This window comes from Bombus vosnesenskii, unplaced genomic scaffold (genome assembly GCF_011952255.1).
Source record: "Bombus vosnesenskii isolate JDL3184/JDL3185 unplaced genomic scaffold, Bvos_JDL3184-5_v1.1 scf7180000013320, whole genome shotgun sequence".
Taxonomy (NCBI): domain Eukaryota; kingdom Metazoa; phylum Arthropoda; class Insecta; order Hymenoptera; family Apidae; genus Bombus; species Bombus vosnesenskii.
Window position 1 is genome coordinate 745,308 of NW_022882965.1, and position 24,546 is coordinate 769,853.

The window sequence follows — 24,546 nt, forward strand, 5'->3', positions numbered from 1 at the left end:
TCGTTTTATAAGGAAATAATGGAAGCACGATATTTCCCGTTTTATATTATTTTATCGAATTACGTATGATCCATTTTGTTCTATCAAAATAAAGATCACAACGTTCGACGGATTAGGTTTCATGTTTGTATAAAGATCGCTGTAAAAGAAAGACACTTTTGGGACAACCTAAATATCCGTAGAGGACTTGTGTAGAGGATGTTGGTCGGTGAGGTTTAATGACGTGATTGCTCGCTGTTGAAACCGTGGAATATATTTAAAAATAATAAATTAATATACAGGCTATGTTCGCCGAGACTCTCGTACTGTGTATAAGTCGTAAAATAATGACTCGTTAATTAGATCGCTGATAATTCATTGATAACTGAGTGATAACTGATCGACAACTGACTGTAACTCTTTTCGATTGCATCCTATTGTATTGTTTATACTGGTCGAGGGAGAGTCGGAAAATTCCAATTCGTCTTCGTTCGACGATTGCACGTAGCGGCAACAGTGTTTTGCCCGGTGTTTATTTATTCTTAAATTACGTGTAGCCTAACGATCTTGATACTCCCAGGCAAAATAACAACATGAGTCGCTCTCGATTCGCTTCGTCCTTTGACTCCTGTGCCGCTACATATCAATGGCAAAGATATACGAAAATAGGAAGAGAATTATGTCGAATTTCGTTGCTGTGAATCACAAAGCCCAATGTTATTTCTTATACATTTTCCTACTTAATCATTTAACTTACGATTTACGTTCGAGAATGCCCGTAATATTTACGTTTGGTCGGATCATCTTGTAGGTTAAGGGGTTAAAATATAGAATGAAAGAGAATATAAACAAGTGTTTGCGACAGAGAACTATGGCCGATATTTTTTACGCAAAATCGTACCCGGATGGCTTTTTAACGGCGCGTTATATAAATATCCTTATAACATTTCCTCGATTTTATTTCTCCGATTTTATATTCGCGAAACAATAACGCAACGCGAAACGGGAATAATTTTTCCCTGCGACAATTAACCACGCGTGCTAGTTCGAATTCCCAAATTTGCCATTCGTGGCAATGTAGAACGAAAGCGTGGGAAAGGGAGAGAAAGAGAGGAAGAGAGAGAAGCAGGGACAGAGTAGGTTAGAATAAAAGGAAAGAGGGAAAACGGATAAAGATTAACGGGGCAACCATTTCGAAGACTAATTGCATAAACGCGCAAATCGCGCCTCTGGAACAAACTACTTTCGTTCATTCTCAGCGACGCGCGTATATCTCGGGCCACGCATTATCGTATTTTTCACGTAACGCGTTCATACGGCGCAACCTCGCCGCCGATTCCGATTTGCATATCGTATGAATAATGCATACGCCTCTAACAGTAACAAACGCCTCGAATTACCGCCAACACACGAATAGACCAGATAACTAATATTAATAATAATTAATCTTCCTTCCGCCGACTCGTGTTTCCATCTTTCGATAAATATTATCACGCAACCTTTTTTTCTAATTGCGTGAAAATTCTATTTTTATAATTGAAAACCATAGAAGTAAAATATGACAAGTTAGATTTCTCTTGATTTGCTTAGTTTAATTTCACTTTGTGGTTAAACAAAAGAACCCTAACATACTGTACCTTGCCTTTAAATGAAAATCTGTTAGATTCAAACCTTTTCAAAATATAGGCAAGCAATATTCCAGCAATATTAAAACAAATTTTAAAAACATTGTTATCATTGTTTGAGAAAAGGCGAAAAATTAAAAATCCAAAATTAAGAAATTTAGACTTTCAGTTTCAGATTTCTCCTGATTTTTTTATTTTAATCTCACTTTATGGTTAAATAAAAGAACCCTAACATACTGTACCTTGCCTTTAAATGAAAATCTGTTAGATTCAAACCTTTTCAAAATATAGGCAAGCAATATTCCAGTAATATTAAAGAAATTTTTAAAGAACATTGTTATCATTATTTGAGAAAAGCAGAAAAATTAAAAATCCAAAATTAAGAAATTTAGACTCAGTTTCAAATTTCTCCTGATTTTTTTATTTTAATCTCACTTTATGATTAAACAAAAGAACCCTAACATACTGTACCTTGCCTTTAAATGAAAATCTGTTAGATTCAAACCTTCTCAAAATATAGGCAAGTAATATTCAAGTAATAATAAAAAATTTTTTAAAGAACTTTGTTATCATTGTTTGAGAAAAGGCGAAAAATTAAAAGTCCAAAATTAAGAAATTTAAACTTTCAGTCTCGGATGTTCTTTCCAATAATATTAACTTTTCAAAAAAGACGAGGAAATTTCTACGAACCCAAAACGTTATAAACGATAACAATTGAAAAGGTCATTTACTTTAATACTAGCGATCCATAGAAAAGGCAATACATGCGAATCAGAAATGAAACACTCGCAGTTAGAAGAACGTCTTGCCGGTCGAGTTTCGAGTTCGAGTTTGTGTATCTGAAAGAAACGCGCGAACTCGGCTACTCGACTAATCGAATCACGAAACTAACTCATTTGCGTTAATTGAAACGGCGCGGAGTGCCGCGACGAGGCCCCGACGGTCACGAGTTCAATCCTATCGAGACCAAGAAAAAGATGTGTTTGTTTAATTAATTGGCTCTCCTTTGAGCGAGTTCAGCCGTAAAGAACAATCCAGTAACGTTACAACGATTTTGACACGTCCGAGCAATCTCGATCGATTATCAGGCGTCGTTAATTCATTGATTAAAGAAAGATGCTCTTATCTCTGGACGAAAGCCATCGATAATAGCACAAAGGTGCTAATCTGGCTGAAAATAAAAAACAAGCTTCTCTGTATATGCTTTTCTATCATATTGAAAATAAACAGAAGAAATTTTGTTCGAACATCGTACTCTATTCTTAACGTCAGATTTATAATCATTGTAATTGCAATGAATTCTAATTTTCAGATTTAATTTTTCCAAGATAAAGATTCTCAAATTCAAATTTTGCACATTTTAAATTGAAACGTATTAACTTTTGCATTCAGTGTTACCTTTTCACCTTCGTGTAGCGTGGAAAATTTCATTCCATTAGCAGCGTCTAATCGAAATGCAGCGTGATCATCGATGAAGGTTTTCGAGAGTGCGAATATCGAACGCGTGTTCGTGAAATTCCACAGGATTTCTTGCCGGTTGTGGCGTCGTGCGAGAAATTAAAGCCCGTTCGCGTAATACCGTTACGTGACGCTACATCGCGTCCCGATCTCTCCAGCGTCGTTTGGTAATTTGGTTAATGCGAGAAAATTTGGATTATATCCAGACCCGTGGTTACCGAAACCGAATCAACCATTCGACACGATTGCGTTACTTGTTTGTCACAGTGTTAATTTCTCTGCGGTAAATTCACGCGGGACTTTTATCAATATTTTTTTTCTGCTTTATACAAAAATATTTTGAAATTTTATTAGCTGTGTAATGACACCGAACGCTTATCAGAAAGCTTTCGAAAACTTTGAAATTTCATTAGTTCTGTATATAATAAAATTCGGCTATCTTGATTAGACAGTGGATGTTTCTGCAAATTCATATTTTTATCAACACCTTGAAATTTTATTAGCGGTATAATGACACAGAATCCATCGTAGTCATGTTAATTTTCAAACAAATCTGAAAATATATGTACGGTAATTCGCCAGAGTATACTAACGCTTATAAGAAAGCTTTTATTCATATTTTACGTTTTATGGGAAAAACTTTGAAATTTCATTAGTTCTGTATATAATAAAATTCGGCTATCTTGATTAGACAGTGGATGTTTCTGCAAATTCATATTTTTATCAACACCTTGAAATTTTATTAGCGGTATAATGACACAGAATCCATCGTGGTCATGTTAATTTTCAAACAAATCTGAAAATATATGTACGGTAGTTCGCCAGAGTATACTAACGCTTATAAGAAAGCTTTTATTCATATTTTACGTTTTATGGGAAAAACTTTGAAATTTCATTAGTTCCGTATATAATAAAATTCGGCTATTTTGATTAGACTGTGGATGTTTCTGCAAATTCATATTTTTATCGACACCTTGAAATTTTATTAGCGGTATAATGACACAGAATCCATCGTGGTCATATTAATTTTCAAACAAATCTGAAAATGTGTGTACGGTAGTTCGCCAGAGTATACGAACGCTTATAAAAAAGCTTTTATTCATATTTTACGTTTCATGGGAAAAACTTTGAAATTTCATTAGCTCTGTATATGTAGGAATGTTTATTATAAATTAACAGAAAAGACAGTATGATAAACACAATATTGTAACACTCTCGCAAAATCAAATATAATATCGCGCCTCACGAATTCGCTTATCACTATTTCTACGTCACAGCAACACGATGAACTTCTCTCGACCACGATTAATTCAACCCTGACAGCATTACCACGCTCATTTTTTCTTTAACAAACCTTGGTAACGCTCACAACACTCCTTGACAACATTAACATATCTTAATAACGTTTATAAACAATCAGCCACGTCTTTCCCTATCGTCACACCATCCAACATATATAATAAAATTTGGCTATCTTGATTAGACCGTGGATGTTTCTGCAAATTCATATTTTTATCAAGACAAATAAAGAAATGGGAAACCCATGTCGAGATTTGTTTCACCTACTGAATATTACGATGTTTTATTGCGTACTTCGGTTGTATTAGATTTCCTTCATATTATGCGTATTTTTCTGCGTTTAAATTTGCGATAAATACACAAAAATCCATGGTCCAATCGGTGCAAAAACGAATTGGAAAACCGCTGTATTAACTAAATTATCGATCAACTTTCTTTCTGTATATATTTTACAAGATTTATTTGTCGAGTATAAACTGTTGGAGAATCACTCGTAACGATAAATCGTATCGCTATTTTGTTCAGAATAACGATCGATCGGTAGGTTACAGGAGAGGAAGCGTAATATCGGAGTGGAAAGAAATTATAACGACAGGGGATTCTATTTAGCGCGCGTACGATGTAAATCGTTGGCCACTAAATTTTCCACGTATTTATTAGCTATTCGCCGGTGCGTAATGTGCCAGAACCTGGCTATTTATAAGGTAGCTATTTATCCGGCTGAGCTATTCAATTTTCGTCTTCCTCGTTCTTTTTAACATCTTCTTTTCTATACCTCTAATATCATTTCGATGCGATATTGCTATTAATTAAAATGTAATTATCACCTTGTCGATCATTGTTGAACTTTCTTGCTCTTACTCGAGGTACATATACTGACTTACGAAAGTATTTCTAGTACGAGAGTATAATATCTTATCGTAACACATTTTTGTGCATATATCTGTGTGACATTTTTAAAAATATTAGGTTGTCCGAAAAGTGTCTTTCTTTTGCAAACGTGTTTTTTGCAACAGTGCAACTTCATACAAACGTGAAACCAAGTCTGTGAAATGTCGCTGTGCTGAGATAAACAGAACAAACCGGATCGTACAAAATAATACAAAACGAAAGACGTTGTGCGTCTATTATTTCCTCATAAAACGAAAGAAACTTTTCGGACAACCTAATATCGTCGGTACTGTAATAAGAAATGGCTATTACGATTAAAGTGGTAAAATTTAAAAGCAATTTTATTTTGAACGAACGAGTACAATGTGAATTGACTGCCACGGTTTTTCCTGTGACACCATGATGGTCATTGGTGACCGGAGCTTTTGAACTTCTTACAATCGTAAAATTTGAATGAAAATTGACAGTTAGGGCATTTTGAATGTAACCGATAAATACAAGATACTTTGAAATAAAAAGTGTCCCATTGAACAACTAAACATTTTTATTAGAACATCAATAAAAAAAGAATGAGAACAAATCTTGCATCTAACGGCGCACTGTGTTAAAACACTTTAAACGTAAATGTGGCTCATCCGTACAATCTGAACGATAGGTGGTCACCTTTTTGGTCCGATTCTTAGCAATTTTTGATCCTCACTGTTTAACATTTTTTTATAGCACTCTCTGCAAAATTTTCGTGCCAGGTACGCTTGCCCTTCTTTCTTCAGCATTTCGTGTCGCAATCTTTGTCGAATAAGTATATTTGACGGCTCTGATGAATGGCACTGTGCAAGGTGCATCGCGAGTGCCATTCTAAACGCTGATACCTTGATTTTTGTTTTCGTTGCTTGTTTATAGAGTATCATCGCGTTTGAAATTGATGTATTTAACAATAACTCTAAAGCTAATTTTGTATACCACTTGAGGGTTCTTCTATGTGGCGTAGAATATGGTATCGTTTGATCCGATAAATCTACAGCACGTTTTCCTCTGTTGTGATCTACCACTACCATTGGTTTATCACAAACATAACTTTTTTTGCGGACCTTCACCATTTCAGCCGAATGTTTCGTCGAAATCATAACAATGTCACGCTTGTCTCTCCATCTTACTATTATATATAGAATGAGCAAATACTGTTTACTAATATCTTGTACACGTTTCGACAATGTATTCTGCACGTTTTGCTTACGACGAAAGGACGAATGCGAATGGTTTGTTGAAACAAACGAAGCCTTGTTACAATATGTCGTTATCAACTGTTATCATGGCGCCACGGTGGTCAGCCGTGACCACCAATAAGATAACCGGTCCATTGGAAAAGAACGTTGTTTTGTATCGTCAATTTATTATTATTTTACCATTATATGCTTTGAATAATAAAAATACTCCTGTGGCGTCCTAAGCGAAACACGTGATTTTCACGTGGCAGTCAAAGCGTTAATAGTAATTCTACTAGTATTTTCAAGACTGTATTCTGACCTCTATGAAGTACATACGTGTTGCAATTACATTTCCTAATTTGTTTCGAACGTTGTCAATGCGATTATGATAATCACAGGTGTGTCTTATGCTTATCTATTTCTACAAGTGTCGATATACTAAATAGATAAATACTTTCGCGTGTCACGTATATTAAAATAATATACTAAACTCTTTCTTTGTCATAAAAAAATGGCATTAAGTCGGTCGTGAGTTTCCGTACGACCAGTTTCATCGTGAAATGGAATGAAACTCGCGTGAAAAAAATTCCTCTGACATCCGTAAATGAAAGAAGGCAATGATTTATGACTTGGTTGGACAATCAGTGATATACGAAGCAGACTTTTAGAGAAGCAAACGAATTTCTCAAGGAGAGAAAGACAGATCGAGGCCACGAAAGTATTTCGTTGGCACAATAAAAAACAGTCGATGTTACGGTGCCCTTATCGTTTCGAATCGTCGAGAATCGTCAATGAAAAATCTGTACGGCCGTCGAAAACGGAGACGACACGCACGCGGCTAGTAATATTGATTTCGTATTAACGAACGCCGATATACAGACGTTTCGTGGCGTTCTCTCATTTGTAGCGCGACGACCAACCTGACTGACCCTCCACAAATATTACCTTCGTTCGCGTTTCCACTTCGAAATCAATTTACTCGTTTGTGGTATTACTTTCGTTCGTCGACGATCGGAAGAAAGAGAGACAAGCAATTTGACCGACACGCGACGACGACAGAATCCTGGATTTTCCACTCCCTGCCCACCACCGTAGTTAGTTTCACATAGTTATTAACGATCGGTACATGTTTAAAGAATGGGCAGTGAAATGTGAATAACTTTCAGTGTCATTTTGCCGGTAATATTGATAAATTTTTCAAAGCACAAAATTGCTAGATTTATGAGAAAAATGTATCCTGTCAATTTTTCCCTGTTTTCTGCAGTAGGAAAAATATTGTAGTTTTGAATTGTCAGATTTTATTTTTTTTTTTTTTTACTACGGCATTTATTATATCATAAATTGCTGCGAGTATTATTTGTAATTATATCGCAATTAGCTGTCCATAGACAAACTGGGTCGTTGGTAATTTAAGCGAAAGTTGAAACTAGCTGCGTGTGCCCGGCGTTTCTCGCGCTTTTGAGGGGCTGAATAATTTGAACCTTGGGCATTAAACCTTCTTTCAAGGGTCTAAACCCTCACAAAATTATTTTTTTAAATATTCATAATTTTTTTCAAGTCCTCGCTTGTTCAAATTTCGCTTTAATTTATTTTCATGGACTGGAATGTATATTTGTAGCATTCCATTTCAAAGTGAAATGATCGAAATATTAGTTATTAAAATATTCGTCCTTGCTTTAATTCTCCTCTTACACGTAACAGTATGTTGCAAGTATCTCGGTATAGTCGAATTTGCCCGATATCGTTTCGATATCAGTCAAAGTTGCTCCCTCGTACGGAAACTTGGTCTGTTTGCACCAGGAACTTCTGAAACATGGCGAAATTAAACATTTACCCTCGGTTGCATATGGTGCACCGTTCACCGTGTACGTATAAATATTTATCAGGAGTAGCTGGCTGTAATCCCTCGCGAAATGGATGCTCCGTGAATATGAATGGCGATAATCGCGTGCACACTATTGTACTTTGTTCCACGTAAGCAGAGCGGCTGTTTTCATTCATTGATATGGAAAATTGATTCTTGCGATATGCTCGAACTCGAAGCATAGAGTTGTCAGAGTGTGCAATTTTTTCGAAATTCTGAATCCTTAATCTTTTCATATTCTCTGAAAATTTACGAAAGTTTCGCGTTATCGTGCAACTGTTAGCTCAAGGATTATAGATGCCGAAAGAATAATTTTTGGCAACTTTAATAATTAAATCCAAAGATAACAGAAACTGAAATTTAATTCCTTATAATATCAGATTATTGTTCCTATCTAATAAAAATGGAATGTATTTTCAATATAACTGAAATCGAACACTGATTTCGCATCGTATTGCTTACAGTATTTTGTGATTTTCATATTGCGTGTATTTTGTTAAATTCCATCACCATTTGCACCTATAGTTACGTCTGAATTCGATCGATTCATTATAAATAAAATACAAAAATGTTCAAGGCTTTCGATGAACGTATCGTTGGCTATTAGGGAATGTCATATGTTAAAACTATGAGAACTGTCTCGCGTCGAACCGAGAATAAAAAATGACCAAACGAAGGATAAAGGGCGAAACGGTGGCGCGTAATGAACGAGTAGAAAACTCTTCGGTTAACATGCAAATGTGACGGAGATTTCCTAATGGCCGTGTGTTTGCATTCTAATTGGTCGAGGCAGTGATATAGGAACTGCGGAGAATCGTTCGACAGCGAAATATTAATGGCACCTCGTATTTCTCTGTTTCAGATGTGATGGAGCCTCGTGGAGCCAGCTTTTACTATGAGTTGAGGCCCCGTAATTAATTGTGAGTATTTCAACATTTTAACGCGCTTTTCCTTACCTTCCATAATCGATCGTCGCTCCATATTTGTTCACAGCGTGATTTGACTTTAATACACGGCAAATTAAATTTTATTTTCTATTCTCAGCATTGACAATGATCTATATAGTAGTAACATAAATAATGTAAGCATAGTTGCAAATTGAAAATTCTTTTCCTTCCGTTTAAATTGCAACGCGTTAAGAACAGTCGAAGAAATTAATTACCAACGAATAATCTTTGTAGTCAATGCTGAAACATAAATTAAGAAAAAGAACAAATTAACAGACCGCGGATTTCTATCCCATTTTATCAATTACTAACCATGGAAACACATTTCTTCTTACGTTTCTGTAAATAAAACGCTAAACTTAGAACCGGGTTTGGCAACAATAAATGCATTTAATTGATTAATTAACAACCTGTTAAAGCACTATATCGCGTACATGCAACATCCAACATGAAAAGCTGTCTATTTCCGTATCTAATCACAAGCAAAGCAATAGAATTTAAATAGACGTTTGTTTCATGTGTTTAGGTAGATATTATTCTATACATTCTATACATTTTTGCATTTTGAAATATCCATAAATAATCGTAGTTTATTAATTATTCAGCGACCATGATTCAAGCGTATCTAGTGTAGTATCGTGGAAAAAAGGCCTATGGCGGCACTCCATAGCAAATATTATCACTCGACACTAACTAGTGTCGGACGACGCGACCAAGTTTTCAGGATAGAAAAAAATAAAAAAAAAATCATAAAAAAGCTCCGCTCCCCAGCGGCTTAAACCCAAAAATTGTATTAAACACGAAACCGCCGCGTATCGGTACCTTTGCCTAACATATCATTAAAAAAATTCTGTAAACTGTTAAAACTGTATTCTTGGACTCAATAAACTTTAAATCTCAATAAACATTAAATCCTTAAAAAAGTGTCGGACGACGGCAGCGCAGTGGTTAGCGCCTTAGGTTGCTAACGTTCGGAACTCGGGTTCGAATCCCGCCGACCGGAGTCCGATTTTTCTTCCACGATACAAAAAATGAAAAGAAAAGCGGCTGTACCCAGCAGCGACGTCTTACAGCCTGAGTATTCCGATACTACACTAGTAACCTTGTAACGTTCGAAATCTGGTTTAAAATGTCACGCGTCTGTATGTCTGACAAATCCTCATCCTCCGTGACTGTTCGCCTGGACTTCTGTTCGCATTATACTCGTTGATCGAAGGAAATGTAATTTACGCAGTGATCGAAGCGTTTCACGCTAGTTTCATTAATGGAAGGTTTAGCGAGTCGGCAGAGTCAAGGTCCATGATCTTGCGAATTCAAGTTCACGGGGATCGTGAACGTCCAACTAAGCAACCTTTCTCTTCGCCCTTGAATTATGCGCACAGCATTGAACCACGCGGTGTAATTATTATCGGTTCAAGAACGCAGTATTGTTCATGACAACGACGATCTGTCTCCAGTTAACTTCATTTGCTAAGAAGTGTCTTCTTTGTCTATCATTCCTTTATTATATTAACCCTCTGCTTAATGATTTGTTTACGACCAATTTAACGCGAGACGCACAAGCTAGTAGCAAAGAATAGCTCGCGAGGAACTGAATCTACCAAAATAATATTTCTACAAAAGTTGTTCGATGGAGGAAACCAAATGGTGGAAATTGTTTTCTGTAGATCGAGTGGTGGCGGGAAAAAGTGAAATTAATTTTTTAAGTGAAACCATATATTCCTTTTTAATAGCACGATGGAATTTGTTAAGACGATTTTAATAAATGACCTACCCTATGCGGGCATTTATCGTTGGAATATCTTACAAATTATATTGTGAATTCGCAAAGGCAAAAGACTATATCCATGTTCATAATGTTTAACGCATTTGATCGTGCTGCATTAGTAGTTAAGGGTGAAATTTACGGAAACGGTTCTTTAAAGACATAACGAAAGAAAGAAGAGAAATCCAATTATTTCGCTGGTATCCTGCGCGCTGGTTCATCGAAACACCCAAACCACCTCTTTGCAAGCCAAATCGGAGCCGCGTAGCTCGGGCGCGCGTTCCGAGCTCCGGCCGGTCCACTGGCGCACGCACGATCGCTCATAATCGCAGGTAACCCGAGCAACACACAGAGAGGAGAGAGAGTCGATGCGCACACAGAGAGCCGTGTGGCAGCTAACAGAAGCAGCAGCGGCAGACGCGGTCGCTCTCGACGGAACCGGATCGCGCGGGTGTGTACAACGCGAGAGATACACAGAGAAGAGAGAGAAGAGACCACCGGGCCAACACAGCCGAGTGGAAGCGTACGAAAGTCCCTGTTAGCGACGCTCTATGCCCTATAGCATCCATATAACCGTCGTATTCGTGGCTGTTAGGGGTAGAGAGAGCGAGAGAAACGGAGATAGAGGGATGGTGGAGGTTAAAGAAGAAAGATAGCGAGACCACGATAGGAACCGAGCGCAAGAGAGAGGCAGATAGAAGTCGAGGGATGGTTTTGCTCTGGTGGCTCTGTATTGATTGCTACTCCTCCTCCACTTCCACCGCCTCCTGCGACCACATCTCTCGTTCTCTCTTTTTCTCTCGCTGAATTCTCTCTCCGGTCGCCGTGCTCTCCGAGCGTTGCCTGTATATTTCTCCTTCTACGCGTACCTGTCTCTTTTTTCCTCCCTTTTTCTGCACCCCCTTCCTCCTCCCGTTGGCACGTTCGCCAGCGTTCACCGCCACCCTTCGTTCCATCTCCGTCACCCTCCGCCTCTCCGCCTCGTTCATCCGTCCCTGTCCCTCTGGCCGTTCTTGCTGGCCCGGTCTCTCCTCTCTCCGGAGCCGCACACCAACGCATCTCGTAACCGTTGCCTCTGCTACGCGCAACCATCAAGATCCGAGGTCCTCGTTGCCACGTATATCCGAGCGAACCGCTCCTCTTTCCTCTTCCAACCACCCTCCTTCCTCTGTTTGCTTCTTTCTCTCTCTCCATCCCTCTCGTTTGTATGTTGCCCGTCTCTGTTCCTCGCTCTCGCTGTTCTCCTCTCTTGCTTCTCTGTGGAGAACCGACCAAGTTCGTCTGTAATTGACGCAGATGCGGCAAAGGGGGGGGAGGATAGCAGAGACCGGTGACAGCGGCTTCGACGGCGGAAGCGCAATTCTTTGCGCTCCGCGTGGAAATTGATCGAACCAGAGCCGATGCCTGTGTAGAGGGGCAGGCTGTCTGGCATCGATACGAGACACGACTCGTTACCCACGGATAACGAGAAGTCTTCTTCTTGCGTTTAAGCACGGTTTCCTTAGATTCGGCTTAGTTTTCGTAAATTCAGGATCGAGGGCATTAAAATGTCGCGAGCTGTGCTGCAGAGTTTCGAGTGCTAGATCTTGAGGAATTGTTCTTTTGTTTCCAGGAAGATGTTGGTCAGTGGAGGAACATTTTATTTGGACTTGTCGTTACGTGCAACAGGATTTTGTTGCTACGTCATGGTATTCGTTGTGCTAATATTCGAGGATTAAAAAAAGGGTAAATGAAAATAAAATGAATCTTGATTTCGCCCTACAAATGCCATAAATGCTGGATCAAACGTCGATCAAACGTTTAGAATCGTTATGTTCTGTGCTGTACAGGTGTCGACAATTCGATATATATGCACATTACAGCTTTAAAGTCTTTAATATCCTTGGTTTCGTATAGCTCAATCCATCTTGAAGTTTTTAGACAAATAAACATCATCCTTGCTAGCCAAAGGACTAAGTTAAACAAGGATTCTCATTTTCCTATATGATCTGTGATCCATCGAAAAGTGATATCGTGTCAACACACGCGACATGTTTCCCGTGGTCTGTTCCTCTACCATGTTTTGTATCCATTGAAGAGAATACTTCAAACAAGTGGGAACAGCATTTAAACTGGCGGCAAGATTCGCGTTGGGAAAACGGTCATAATTTAACGTCGATGACAGAAGGTAACGTTCCTTGACAGCAGTCACCTCGAAATTGACACCTGTCACCGTCACCTGCTGTCAGACGAGTATCCGACTAGCATGTGCATCGATAGCGTCGCAAAACAATATCGTTCTCCGTTATTGATTGATCGGTCGGCCTGCGGATTTTTCCAGCAATTATTAGAAACATTTTTTCGCAGTGGCAGGCTTTTTCCAATGGAACATGGTTCCGTTGTTGGAAATATAAAACGAGAAAAAAAACTATCCACGCTTCCTGGAGGCGTTTTTCGGATAGAGATCGACTTTTATGGAGAACTCGCGTTACCAAAATTGTTGTTCGTCGTTGATCGTAGTTTGATCTGCGTGTCAGTTACAAGGTACATGGCTTCTTCGTTTTCGTTTTCGCAACAGGAAAATACAGGTGGGTGGTTTTCGTATCGCGTCGATGAATTGTGCAAGTCGTAACGATGGAAACGCGCGGAAACAACAGAGAGGAAAGATTCATGATAATTTTAATGAAAAATATTTAGAAATTTATGGACACCGGTGGAAATGGAGTGTGTATGAGTTGATAAAGAACACAGAATCGGTAAATACGCGCGGTCTTGATTAAACGATCAAAGTTAACAAATAAAATATAAATCATTATGCAAATAACCGACGATGGGGTTTATCATATGCGTCGATCGGTAAATAAATCATTTCTCTCTTTGTCGAATGAACATTGTACCAACGCGTAACAAACGTGTAAAATTTTAGCGAAGATATAAAATCATCCGCTCTCTCGTACCTCTGGATACCAGCACTTCGTTATTCACGCCCGTGTAATTTATCTTCTGGCAATTTTGCGGCGTATCAAAATTAAAAGTTACCATCTTCTTTTTTAGATTTTCCGAAACACCGAATATCACCATTTTCCCATATTAGATTGATGTATGTTATTTTATATTTAATTTGATGAACCTATCCAATTTTATTCTATCGTTAAAAAATACGAATCTCGTTTATTTGCTTTCATGAATAACGAGAATTTTCCTGCGTTTCTCTTATATGAGTTTAAATTTGAAAAAGTGGTGTGAAAGTGGAGATACAAATTTGTAATTCGAGACATCTTCTAGACAGTTTCCTAACGCATGAATCATTCTAGAAACAATTGTAACTCTATTCTAGAAATTTTTCAATCCTAAAACAGCTAATTCGTATGAAATATCGACTGTTATAAATGAAACTATCTACTTGGTCGTTAGGAACGTGTCTTGAATTACGTAGAAATTGTTGAGAATTGTGAATCTTAATCGCCGAAATAAATGTATAGCAACACTTGGATTACACTTAGAATTGATATCAAAATAGTTTCAGATTTATTTAATATGTGATTTGCAAGATCTTCGTCGATACAAATTTGCACGAGTCTCAGCACTCTCTTTGTCTCACCATCTTCTTTACCACACTACCACAATTCTGGACCAATTGTATTCATCTGTTTCATACTAGGTCGTCCGAAAAGCTTCTTTCGTTTTATAAGGAAATAATGTATTCACAATATTTCCCGTTTTATATTATTTTATCGAATTACGAATGATCCTTTTTGTTCTATCAAGATAAAGATTACAACGTTCGACAGATTAGGTTTTATGTTTGTATAAAGATCGTTGTAAAAGACGTGTCTGTAAGAGAAAGACATTTTTCAGACAACCTAATATTTATTAATACAAATATTTATATTATTAATATAATATTTCCAATTTTATATTAATAATGTTTTATACTTTTATATTTTATAGAAATTTATATCTGTTGGCAATTGTGGATCTTAATCGCCGAAATAAATGTGTAACAACACTTGGATTACACTTAGAATTGATATCAAAATAGTTTCAGATTTATTTAATATGTGATTTGCAAGATATTCGTCGATACAAATTTGCACGAGTCTCAGCATTCTCTTTGTCTCACCATCTTCTTTACCACACTACCACAATTGTGGTCCAATTGTATTCATCTGTTTTACGAGACGCTGTGCACGCACATATTAGGTCGTCCGAAAAGTTTCTTTCGTTTTATAAGGAAATAATGGATGCACAATATTTCCCGTTTTATATTATTTTATCGAATTACGAATGATCCTTTTTGTTCTATCGAGATAAAGATCACAACGTTCGACGGATTAGGTTTCATGTTTGTCTAAAGATGCGTCGTTGTAAAAGAGACGTGTCTGTAAAGGAAAGACACTTTTCGGGCAACCGAATACTTTCTCGATTTTGTAGAATCTGTTTCCGTCAACGAGTTGTGTCTTTCGTCGAAATAAGGGCGAGAGGAATCGCAGAAAGAATTGCGAATGAAAAATGGCGAAGATTGCTGAATTGTGAGAATTAAGGGATAGAGGAATATCGTGGACATGAGCACCGTATATGGTCGGTATGCTGTGCGGTTTTCTCTTTTGTGTTTGGTCGATGCGGAATTTGTACAAAATTCGATATACATACATGTCTGAAAGGATCGTGTTGGATATTCGATTCGTTTCAAATTTGATAGCGCAGTTGTTCTTTCAGAGGTTTCATATATGGTGTTCATATATGTGTGTCACTACTACACGGCTAATCTAGTGTAGCACACGAAACGACACATATTTCAATAGAAATTAATTCGATTAAATACGTAATTTCGAAGAACTACGCGCAATTGAAATGTTTTTTCGAAAGATATTTACTTTTTTACGCACTTTTTTACATGTTATACGCATTTTAAACTTTATACATAGTCATAATGTAATCGTAATAACCGCATTTCATTCAACGCTAAGAAAATTTCTAAGTGTTTCGTGTAGCAGGTACAATACGATATACAAATTGGTAAAAAGTTTGAATAAGTGAGAAAATGCTTTCTTGAATTACTGTAAATCACTCAGCACGTGGCGCACAGTCAATCACGAAAGGGGTAAAGTTTTTGTCCATATGCGCAGGGTTGGAGGAAGTTTCATAGTCGTGTCTGGGTCACTATGCTTGGCAATAACCGATAAACTTTTCGCGCGATGGCACAAGCAGAGAAGAAAAAGGGCCTTTCCCTCTGTGTAGCCGTGTGTTCAGCAAGATATATGAGACACGACGTCCCCTGTATCTATTTCCATGTTATTGTTACACCATGGCCCAGTCGCGTTCGCAGAGGCCTCCATTTTTCTTTCCACCCTCCGTCGCGTTCTTCAAGGGGTTGGTCGATGCGTTCGAATAAAAATATTAGCTTGAAGTTCATTCTTTCTGGTACAGAGGTTAAGAAAATATTTTCATTCTACTGATATGCAAAATTTCATTTGTTAAACCTTTCACAGATTGTTAACTAATTAAATGTTAAGTATATTTGTTTTCAGTAAAACTGATTTTGAAGCTTAATGCGTCGTATCTTCTTTATAGAACATCAGAAGATACGTGTCGTTTTTATCGTAAACGATAGATAAAACTTTTAAAAATTTCCTGAAAATTCAATTGTAAAAAAGTTAAGCCTGCTATTTTATATTTTTCGTATGAAAAGCAGGTTTGTTATATTTTTTTAAATACTCGCATTTATATTACGTGGAAAATATTATAACAATTGCGAAGTAGAAGTGATACAGAAATTGTGCTATCGTACTGAAAGCAGTCGATCCATTCTTATTGTTAGATTTACGTGAATCCATCCTTCCCTTTTTCCATGAAATTTTGCAAACTCGTGATATTGATATGCACGCGTGGTTTCAAGGAACGGAATCTAGGTTAACGCTTTCCGTGATTTATGCTTTGTCCGTTGTGCCATCGGTCAGTGTTGAGATTCCGCAAGGCCATTTTATCGATTCGTAGCTGACTGTGTCGATTGACACTTGCAAAAATCGCACTCACAATTTGTTTTCTTCCGATGACATTATACAGAAAAATGACAATTATATCCTAACATATAATTTACCTACTTCTCGTTCTTTGACTATTCATAGACGTTTACATTAAATATTTTTAAAGCTACCACGTATTTCAATGGAAAAATCTCGCGACGAGCTATATTCATCGTTCCAAAGAATAAAAATCCTTTCGTTTCGTCGAATATTTATTTCTGTATTTTGATCCTAACGCCTCCAGTGTATATCTTAAAATAGTTCCTCCGACATTGAATATTTTTGGTAATTAAAGCCATTGTTCGTTTGAACCCAGAAACCTGGCAAGCTACAGTCGTCTCAATGCAAATAATTAGAAGGTCTTTTTATGTTTCGATGATTTTCTACCTTCGCAACTTTGCTTCAGTTTTTCCAGCACACCCAGTGTGCGTCTTAATAACAAATTCCCCAAGGAGCATTTTTCTCGTCACCGCGTACAGCCATAGCGGATCGTCGAGCGGCAAGTTTTTCCCAGTCGAAGGAGCGTAACACCGGTCGAGAAATCGATGGTCGCAGCCGCCTCTGGCTCTTCAGCTTCCCTTCGTTGCCTCTTTCTCTCCTCTCGACCATCCTTCGATTCTCTCTCGTTGACCGAAGGCTTCCCTCTTCTTATTCGTCTTCTTCTCTTCGTCTCACTTTATTTCTCCCTTTCGCCAATTTACGAGCGTCTGGAAGTGCTCGCGCGGCTGAAAACCGGGCAGCCAGGAGAAGTGCAGCCAGCATTGCGTCGAACAGAGGCTCGTTTCTCGATATTCGTTGACTACCGGGAATTCGACGCTCATGCACGGTCACTTCGGTATTCGCCGTATGAAACAAGTATCCGGGGAATATTGTGCTGCTTGTAAGCGGCGAATTTTTAGCAACTTCGTCGAGGGGTCGAGGGGTCGTCACGTCGCGGTTCACTGGTATTCCGAAAGTATCATGCCCGGTTGGACACGTACAATCGAGTATGGAAGTTTCGTCGCAACCATCTTCAGTCTACGAGGCTTTCCATTCAGTTCCGATGGTGTTTTCAGAGAGTATGATGGATTGTTTCTATTATTAGGTTATTTTGTAAGCGTAGATTTTCTTAGAGCCGAGCTTAGCAACGGGTTATCCAAATATATCATACATAGATAATTTTAACACATTGTTGACCGGCAATTTTACTGTCAATTTATCTCATGTCACCGGCTATTATTTCGCAATTGTATGTGCAAGTAAAACAATATAAATAAACTTTAATAAATTTTATTTATTATTCAACGTTTAATATTTCTTTTTCCTGTGATAAACAGTGTAACAATCACCTACGTGTAATGGCACGCAACAGCATTTGCAAATATATCCAGTTTCGCTGCGTTTTTCTTTCGAAGAGCATACTCTACACGCTCTAGTCGGATCTGTTTTTCTGCCAGTGACTATTTTTTCTAAGACGTGGTTTCTCAGTCGTCCGGAAAGCCTGAAGGGTGCATCATTATGAGAAGCTGTTTTAGAAATTCGAGAAGCGTCAGGTGCAATGCTGCGTTCTTTGGAATCCACAGTTGTCTATTCTCTAGCTACTTCCAGTAGAAATTTTGTGTATTTCGTTTTATTTTTTGGCAGATAGGTACAGTACGTTTTATATGCATCGAACAAGGTGCAGTTTATCAGAAAAAATGCTAATTTTTTCGACCACTTTAAAGTTTTTCGTAAAATACTGCTGTTCGCCAAAAACTGATCTGCACGATCTACCCCCTCCGTGTGCTTATTGTATTGTAATATACACGTAGGTTTAATGATATTTTGCTGACCTAACATCAGATTCGCTATCTTCCGATACAGTATCATTTTCCAAGTCACCACAATTTGATTCACAATCATTTGGACAATCAGGTAAAACATCAGCGTCTAATTCATTGAAAGACTCTTCATTGGTACGTTTCGTCATCGTTGAAATTTTGTTTACAACAAAGGACGCAACCTGACGGGTCTTATGAGCGAGAGACACAGCTCGAGGTATGTTGACCAACAATTGCACTGTATCATCAACAATAGCGCGCTGAGAAAACGACGCTGATGCGAAAAAAGCGCATCACGAGTTTTCTCGTGGCCGGTTGGCAACGTCTGGTCATGAAAACACGAGTTACCTCCTGGCCGGTCAACAATGTGTTAAGATAGAGTAGAAATAAATAGATTAGGTTTAGGTTACTTTATTTAGGTACTTAGCCTTGAATTGATTTTAACACTAGTATCGGTTATAGATGATTTTAATTAAAATGATATATTATAAATAAAATAGTGTACAAAGCCGTATTTCCATTTCAATAAAAGTTAGCATTCGTTTTGTCAAAAACACTGGAATATCTCTGATAGTTAAAAGTAAAAGTAAAGAGTCTAAGATCCGTCAGTTTTACCGGTGAAAATCGTCGTAATACAAGCTTTGCAGAAGAAGAATAAAAAATTTGATAGAATAATAATTCTAATAGTAAAATTTATTAATTGTTAATTCGTGTTTCTTCTATTTGTCTTCGTTACAACTCTTGTCGTTCTCAAAGTCGTCCGAAAAGTTTTATAAGGAAATAATGAAGGTACAATATTTTCCGTTTTATATTATTCTATCTAATTACGTATGATCCATTTTGTTCTATCAAAATAAAGCTCACAAAGTTCGACGGATTAGGTTTCATGTTTGCATATAGATGCGTTGTTGTAAAAGACGTGTCTGAAACAGAAAGACACTTTTCGGACAACCTAATATTTATTAATATAAATATTTATATTATTAATATAATATTTCCAATTTTATATTGATAATATTTTATACTTTTATATTTTATAAAAATTTATATCTGTTGGGAATTGCGGCTCTTAATCGCCGAAATAAATGTGTAGCAACACTTAAATTACACTTAGAATTGATATCAAAATAGTTTCAGATTTATTTAATCTGTGATTTGCAAGATATTCGTCGATATACATTTGCACGAGTCTCAGCATTCTCTTTGTCTTACCATCTTCTTTATCACACTATCAACGGAACAATTGTATTCATCTGTTTTACGAGACGCTGTGCACGCACATATTAGGTCGTCCGAAAAGTATCTTTCGTTTTATAAGGAAATAATGGAAGTACGACATTCCCCGTTTTATATTATTCTATCGAATTACGTATGATCCATTTTGTTCTTTCAAAATAAAACTCACAACATTCGACGGATTAGGTTTCATGTTTGCATATAGATGCGTCATTGTAAAAGACGTGTCTGCAACAGAAAGACGCTTTTCGGACAACCTAATACATTTGTAATACATTTGTAAAATACAATGTTTTATGAAAATCTACTTTTTCATATTCTAATAATAAACGTAGAAACGTCGTCATACTTATGATACAAATTGTGTCGAAATGTAAAGTCATGCAGAATGACTGGACATTGTTTTGTATGGCATTGAGAATTGGGTTAATCAATCGACCGAATGTTCCGTAACCGAAACAATTCAAGTACTGCGTCTTACTTCGTCGAATGTCGGGGGTTCATCGATCGTCGATGACACGGTTGCAAGTCGATTTTGGACGCGTCAGAGGGTAGATAGCGCTCCATCGATCCCCGGAACGCAGAAAGCGCGCTGGTCCAAGACAATTTCCGGCGATCGACGGCTTCCACACGGCTTCGTCCTTCGATTAGGAATAAAAGGCTTCCCGATACTGTAGACTTTCTTCACGGTGTCTCGAATCAGTGCAAGAATTTTCTTCTTTTCGACTAAAGATATTTACTCCTCCATATGCTTACATCTCTTTAATTTTCAAACTACCGCGTCTTTTTTCTTTTAAATATGTCGGAGATGAAAGGACACCGGAGCCGTCCCTCTGGAACTTCGGGAAAATTCGTAAAATTGCAATTAAAGTTTACGGTCGTAATTAAACAATTTGCCGTCATCCTGCCCAATTGTACTTGTTTGCGATTTGTGATAATAAACTTGGGCTCAAGGCGACCATCAGTCGCCGAACGTAGCCGCGGTCAACGGGACGGGCGCTTCGCCTAGCAAAGATGTGGAGTATGACCCTGGTTAAAAGAAATACCAATAGAGGTACTTGACAGTAAAACATTTCAACGGTTCCTTCGGACAATGAATACCTGATGTTGAGGCACGTACACGGCACAAGTCCAGTTAGTCCGAGGACCCGCTATAAAACCTGGGTTTTTTAGGCAATTAAGATTTTCCAAACGGACAGACAGTCTTTGTCCCAAACTGACCAATCGACAGCGACGTCAATTTCCCTTACTTTCGAAACGAGAGCTATATCCGACGGATCCGATGATCTCGTCACCTTAGACACACCCCATCATAGTTTTCCTCTGTGGCATCATTGGGACGAAGATTCGTTCTTTCTTGAGATCCCACCGACGAAGGGAGCAGGGCCTGACGATCCGTGAGTTTGAGTTAGAGCAAGTATCTCTTCCATCCCGTTGACCGTGGATTCGTCATCGAACCTAAGACCAACGTCGCTAACATCGCAAGTGCCCAATCACCGCTGCTGATCGTCGAATCGGTAGTGTCCATACTCGTAGCATCAGGCCGCGTCTTCGTTATCACACAACGATGGCCAACTCCAAGGGAGGTCTATCAAACGCCCACAACCCTGTTCCTGACTCTTCTCCGACAAATATATATAATAAAAAAATAAAAATGAATAAACACAATTATCTTATTACAATTTTCTTATTACATATACGTAGTCATTTCTCGTATAACTAGAGAAATAAATCTGAAACCACGTTTTTGCGTATTAATCGTCATGTTTGTTTGCAGAATCGTTTCAACAATTTATCAACACCGTGTATACACGCATACGTTTAAATACCGTTGTTTAGCCAGAAATATATTTGTGTTTGCATAGCAGAGTATAGAGGAAAAATTTGTGATCAGCATTCAGGAAACGTAACGTAGAAGAAACTGTAAAACTTTAGCCAATAGTATTCGTCAACCGGTCTAATTATTGAATATATTCGTATATTTACATAAATGAATATATTCTTTCGTAATTGCATAAAATTACATAAAATCGCGATTATAGGTTTCGCGCGTTCTATTTCATAAATTTCCTTAAAAATAATTTTAAAAATTTATTCGCCTCGTTCTTTGTTCAATTACGGAAATGTACGTTTGCACGAGTTAATTTTTTCACGCGCTAATAGATCAACAATATGTTAAGTAGCGAGAGAAGTACGCGATGTATGTAAGTAAATATATTTGCTCGCGTTGTCGAGCTCGATACGCGTTAACTATACTACTATACGTAAGGCAACAGTGTATGATAATAACGGTGCCAGTGGCTGGTGCGGTGTCTAGCCTAGCACCAGCCTAACCTGACTCAACGTTGTAACGATGTATATTTATACAACAGCTGTGCGGCGAGGGAGGGGAGTGTGCCAGTCAGCTGATTGAAGCGCTGGAGGGGAAATAGTGGAGGGGAGAACGACCTTTATTTAAAGCGCTCGAGGAAGCCTTTCTTCGACTGGTAAACAGTCATCGAATGAACATGCGAGACACACATACGTGTTTACGTATGCTCGTGACTGAAATAATAACGTTGAATTTTTACCTTCCCCCACCTTCACATTCTTTCTTCGTCATAAGGTAGAAAAGAGGGGGAAGGAGAGAAGGAGAGAGAGAAGAATGTTTCGCGAGTTTCGAGACGCCGCGCCGCGTCGGCGTATTAACATAATTAACCGGAATCCAGACGTTCCGCAGACACGATGCTTTTCTTTTTCCATCTATATACACTGTGTGCCATAATTACTCGAAAACTTTCAATTTTTATGTATTGTGTTATGAATTACGTTAATACGGCGGGGAACGAAGTCGTCTCGAAACGACTTGTTCTCTGCTTTTTCTTTAAACGAGCTGGGTTTATTCACTGGAAAAAGAGGTAAACGGTAGGAAAATAGTTTTTTATTCTTCTTTCAACTAGATCGAATCAACGTGATAATAATTTCATTAAATAAAAGTTAGACTTTGAAAATACAATAATTTCTACAAATATAATAACTGTTCGATTTTACATGCTTCTGGTTGCATTTTGTCCGATTACATGTTCTATCTGTGATCTCTATGAGAATTGCAAGTTTTTGGATAATTCTAAAGCTGTGAGTCATTGTCAAAAATATCGTTGTTTATCGATAATAAAATACAAGTTATCTATTAAAGTCTTAGTATATCGCTTACGTAATAAGGTTGAGTTTTAAACGAGATGTAATCGCCATAGTTCTATAATTCTTCGCAACCTCGACGTCTGAAAGGTCAAGGCCTGCGAAGACCTTCGCCGATGATTGTACGGTGGTTTGGAAAGAATGAAAGGAAAACAAATAGTACTATTGTTCCGTTACTACGAGCCTTACTATTATCGACTTTTCATTCATCGATCACTCCGTATATATACGTATGTAACCTAAATATTTCATTGAAAATTCTCTTCTCTGTATCCTAAATAAAAAAACCTCGAAACAAGGTCTAATATCCAGATTGCTACCGATTTACGTGAAATTTAAAACAGCAAAAATACACAAAGTGCATGTACGTGATACATAAAACTGTATAAAATATCCAAATCAGACATTCCACTTAATTTACTCTAATCTTCGATAAGTAAAACGAATCTCAATCACATATGTCCATCGACGTATATCCAGAGAACACGGAAATTTGCATAAAAATCCTAATCGTAATCTCTTTGAGAGAAAATTCAACTTAAGAAGCAGGAACCTGTCGTTCGTTTCTCGTCAAAACTTCCTGGCCATTGTTACCAAGTGCCATCAGTTTCCACGGCAAAAATGTTCACCTTCCTCCGTCCTGTTCCCCATCCCTGTTATTCTTCTATCGCGAGCGTCTACCCGGCGGGGAAACGATCCATACGGCGGTGGCACGAAGTTAACGGTTCTAACGAAACGCTGATGCTCGTTTTCAGGGGACTGGCATGGAGAAGGAGAACTCCGCATCGGGCGGAGGTGGCGGGGGCGGTGGAGGTGGCGGAGGTGAAGCGGCGGCCACGGCGACTCCAGGCGCCACCTCCGCCTCCGAGAAACTGCAGGCGGACCAGGCCAATCCGTTGCTCGATCCGACTGCGCTCTTCGGTGGTAAGCCAATTTTTCTTCCCCCATTTTTTCCTCTTCCCCGTTTCTAGCTTCTCCTTCTGCTTCTTTTTTTCTTCCACGATATATATTTTTCTGTATTTCTGTATCTCGTGCGCACGTTCTTCTTACCGAGATCTAGTTGTCGCATATATAGATATGTACACTTCCGTTGATAAGTCACCCAACATTTATCTACTTTGGCCCAAAAAACACAGGAAGTTGATGAAATTTTGTACAAAAATTTGTGCAATTTCCAAAAATCCAGAAAGTCTTGCCTGTTTATGTCGTCGTAGTCGTTTCGCGCACAATAAGGATATTTCCAATGACATGGATTATACGTAGATACACTAACACGTTACTAGGCTTACAACGCGA

The 24,546-nt window shown here is 38.0% G+C and overlaps 2 protein-coding genes across 17 annotated transcripts in view; one reads left to right on the top strand and one right to left on the bottom strand.

Annotated features, from left to right (window-relative positions):
• Positions 1 to 24,546, top strand: part of LOC117235840 (bromodomain adjacent to zinc finger domain protein 2B-like) — a 229,468-nt gene that overhangs the window by 140,945 nt on the left and 63,977 nt on the right. For all 16 annotated transcript variants that reach the window (XM_033498246.1, XM_033498256.1, XM_033498255.1 and 13 more), the window contains 2 exons: positions 9,184 to 9,241; positions 24,006 to 24,174. In XM_033498246.1, the coding sequence (XP_033354137.1) occupies positions 24,015 to 24,174 (160 nt within the window). In that variant the 5' untranslated portion in view covers positions 9,184 to 9,241; positions 24,006 to 24,014. The remainder of the gene's footprint in view (positions 1 to 9,183; positions 9,242 to 24,005; positions 24,175 to 24,546) is intronic.
• Positions 5,912 to 6,349, bottom strand: LOC117235824. Its single transcript, XM_033498187.1, has one exon. The coding sequence runs from the start codon at positions 6,347 to 6,349 to the stop codon at positions 5,912 to 5,914; it is 438 nt and encodes a 145-aa protein (XP_033354078.1).